This window comes from Camelina sativa, chromosome 15 (genome assembly GCF_000633955.1).
Source record: "Camelina sativa cultivar DH55 chromosome 15, Cs, whole genome shotgun sequence".
Lineage (NCBI taxonomy): Eukaryota > Viridiplantae > Streptophyta > Magnoliopsida > Brassicales > Brassicaceae > Camelina > Camelina sativa.
The window spans coordinates 27,022,136-27,025,476 of NC_025699.1; the positions used below are offsets into that span (position 1 = coordinate 27,022,136).

General features: G+C 35.9%; 1 protein-coding gene and 1 non-coding gene across 2 annotated transcripts in view; both read right to left on the minus strand.

Annotated features, from left to right (window-relative positions):
* TRNAH-GUG lies at window positions 494-565 on the minus strand. Its single transcript has one exon. It is a non-coding gene; the product is annotated as a tRNA-His (tRNA).
* Window positions 884-3,341, minus strand: part of LOC104747653 (phosphatidylinositol/phosphatidylcholine transfer protein SFH10) — a 4,147-nt gene continuing 1,689 nt past the window's right edge. The window contains exons 5-13 of the mRNA XM_010469324.1: window positions 3,234-3,311; window positions 3,044-3,145; window positions 2,910-2,959; window positions 2,718-2,817; window positions 2,510-2,605; window positions 2,327-2,392; window positions 2,141-2,201; window positions 1,665-2,053; window positions 884-1,545 (exon numbers count right to left, since the gene is read on the minus strand). Of these exons, the coding sequence (XP_010467626.1) occupies window positions 1,432-1,545; window positions 1,665-2,053; window positions 2,141-2,201; window positions 2,327-2,392; window positions 2,510-2,605; window positions 2,718-2,817; window positions 2,910-2,959; window positions 3,044-3,145; window positions 3,234-3,311 (1,056 nt within the window). The 3' untranslated portion in view covers window positions 884-1,431. The remainder of the gene's footprint in view (window positions 1,546-1,664; window positions 2,054-2,140; window positions 2,202-2,326; window positions 2,393-2,509; window positions 2,606-2,717; window positions 2,818-2,909; window positions 2,960-3,043; window positions 3,146-3,233; window positions 3,312-3,341) is intronic.

Consider the following 3,341-nt stretch of genomic DNA (forward strand, 5'->3'; position numbering starts at 1 on the left):
ATTTTTTTTTTTTTTTTTTTTTTTTTTTTTTTGTGTTACAAAAAAGCTTCAGTTACAAACTATCTTAAAGTATAAAAAATCTCAAAAGTCTTGTTGATATTTTTTATTTTCTTACAAAATCAGGATTATTTATTACTATATTTGGTAATTAAATTTTGTAATTAATAGAAAAAATTTGAGTAAAGATTTTAGTATTAAGTAGAATTATCTTGGTATATGCGTACACGAATACACAGAAATTGAGGGTTTAAATGGATCAAGTAACCGGCTACTAAGCACGTGGGTGCAGTGAAAGGTAACACGTGGCTAACGTAGATTGGGAGAGACTTCATCTTGTTGTTGTTGTCCGAACCGAAGTTTCCACTAGAGCCGGTGAAGTTAAACCTAACTTTATACAGTGCGCGTCATTACAACGACTCTAGTTTGGTTTCGAGAAACCCTCTGTCTGGAAGAGAGCTTTTATCGGAGCGATTTATGAAAAAAAAAGTTGAAGTGTGGCTGCTGGGATTCGAGCCCAGGTCTCCACGGCCACAACGTGGAATTCTTACCACTAAACTACAGCCACTTTTGTTGTTATCTTCATACCAATCACATATGTATACACATTATTAATCACAAAAAAGCAAAACATATGTGATAATAAAAACAACAAATTGAACTGGAAACCTTAATTTTGTTGTTGTTTACAGTAGTTTAAAGGTTATAATAAAAAACAATAGAATATATAAACGATAAACTTTAATTTTTGGTTTCTGGTTTTAATTTATAATGTTTAGCCAATAGTTTTTTTTTTTGGTTTTTCTCTTGTGAACTTTTTGTTTACCTTGTCTGAATATCAATATCCTCTTTTGGGGCTTTTTTTTTTGTTGCCGAAACACCTTAATTAACTTTCGTATTTAAAAACTACATTAGAATTCTTACATCAACGTATAGAGTGTGCAAAAATTAGATGACAAAAAAAATGCACACTACTTAACCTTTGTATATAAAACTACATTAGAATTTTTATAAATTCGAGTAAACCTCGCATAGTATGATGCGAGTAAAACCATCTAAGGAAGATATATATACAGAGACAAAACAAAATTTAATTCTTCCAAGAATCACTTAATTTTAGTATGACTGTAGGATTTTTTAAGTCAATGATATGAGTGCACCAAATCCACCATTTAGAACCGCTTACTCCTCTAGCGGCTTCTTCGTCCTCATGTTCTTCACTCACCAAGTGAACTGCGCAGAGATAAAAGCAAGCAAAACACCAGTTCAAATAACCATGACAAAATCCAATTAATGCTTGTAAGCACTACACATGATTCATGTCTTCAGTGGCCTTTAATTTTTCTTTTTTTTGAATAAGTAAAAGGTTCCAGGCCTAGACCCGTAATTTTTCTCACGCCAGAGACCAAAACATTTTATATGGTCCCTCTCAAGTCACTCGAACCGGCGACCTTGAATTTGATCAACACGTACCAACTTCTTCTTCTTTTTCTTTCTCTCAATGTATGCCACGAGGTCCTCTTGTCGACCAAGAGAATCATCCAGAGCCTGTGAAGATCCAATAACTCTTTAATGGGAGAGATAGTGAAAGAAACATAAAATGCATAGTGAAAATGAGGAAATGAGAACAAATGAGTGATATTAAGTTTCCTTCTATTCTATGTTACCTTCTTGGTTGCAGAAAGCTCTTGTTCTAAGACATCGAATTGGCTAATAGCAGCATTAAGCATTTCTTCCTTCTCAGGAGGCATAGTTGCTGGCTGCGCACTCAAGATAGTGACTTTGTGCTCAAGCTCAGCCAGTCTTTTCATGAAGGCCATGAAATCTTCCCCTGATATGGTGGCTGTCGAGTGCATTGAGCTCTTGTTCGTCGACTTGTCATCGCAGTAAACTGGGGTCGAGTATAATGTAGACTCGGTCAGTTTCCTTGGAACATTTTTAGTAACTCTAATCATGGTGAATACACCCATCACAAAAGCCATCACCCCAGTGAAAACAGGTGACCTCCCAATTTCATTTGTAGCTTTGCAAGCTTCTTGAATAGCGTAAACATCTCCTATTCAAACACATTGAAGTATTTAAATTCAAATCTTTCAACTAGGACTAGTATTTGCGTCTTTAGTTGTGTTTGCACAAGATCTACCTTGCGAGATGGAAAATTTGTGAGCTTCTGGTATGTTCCATGCTGGGTGAGCAACTACGACCTGAGATACAAGTGGACATATACGGAGAAAGTAGAAAAAACATTCAAATTCTTTGGACTTTGGACATATACGGACATATATATACAACATGTTTTTAACATATAAGGAAGTAGTGTCATTCTTACATTTTGACAGGGAGAGAGCTGTGAGTGGTCAGTTTCAAGAGCTTCCTCAGCTGTAGAGTCATTTCCCTGAGAAATGATATAACATGAATGAGTGATATTCAACTTGTTTCACAAGGAATTTACAGAAAATATTTGTTAAGAAAGATTATTGATGCATATAGATTAGCTCAAGGCAAGCGAGACCTTGGAGTGCACAATATCTTCCTCAAATGTAGTATTCTCTGCAGCATTTTCAGCTTGAGATCTCTTTGAGCATTTGTGGTCACCATTATTTACCCTCTGTCGGTCAATGGTGAGAATCAGCTTAGTTTTCATATAGAAGGACCTAAACTAACTACAGTATGAGAGTTGTTGTTACTATAGTAGATCAAATAATTTGTCGAATACAGACCTTCATAATATCTGGATTGTTCCATGGACCTTTGTCCGAGCGCATGCAACCTCCATTGTCAGCACAAGTACAAGAACCTCCTAGAAACTCGGGCAGCTCACTGATACAAGGAAAAATGATATGCATATTTACACACAGAAAAATACTTTATATCTTTAGAGAGTTCATGCGGAGTTTTTTTGTAAGACTCACCTGGCATCAATTATCTCAAGCAACTTACTTTGGTACTTGTTACCAAGAACCTGAATATTTTATAAGCTAAAGTAGTTAGAATATCTTTCACTAGAACATCTAGAAAAGATAGCAAAGAGGTTTTAGATACTTGCATGGATCTTTGCTGTAGTCTTTGGGTCAAGGAAGGACTTAACCGTGCTCCACAACATCCTGAATCCTGAGCCAGCATTGATGATAAACATCCTGTTCAAGGTCTAAACCGATGACATGTAATAAATGAGAATAACAAATAATTCGAGTGACCTAGAATCAGACATAATAAGATGATAGTACAAAACTCACCTCGGGATAGTTGTCGCCATCGACCTTTTGAAGACGAGTAATCAAATCCCTTGCTGCCTTGTTGAAGTTTTTGAGCCCCTATTGTGACCACGGGAGTTTTAATGATGA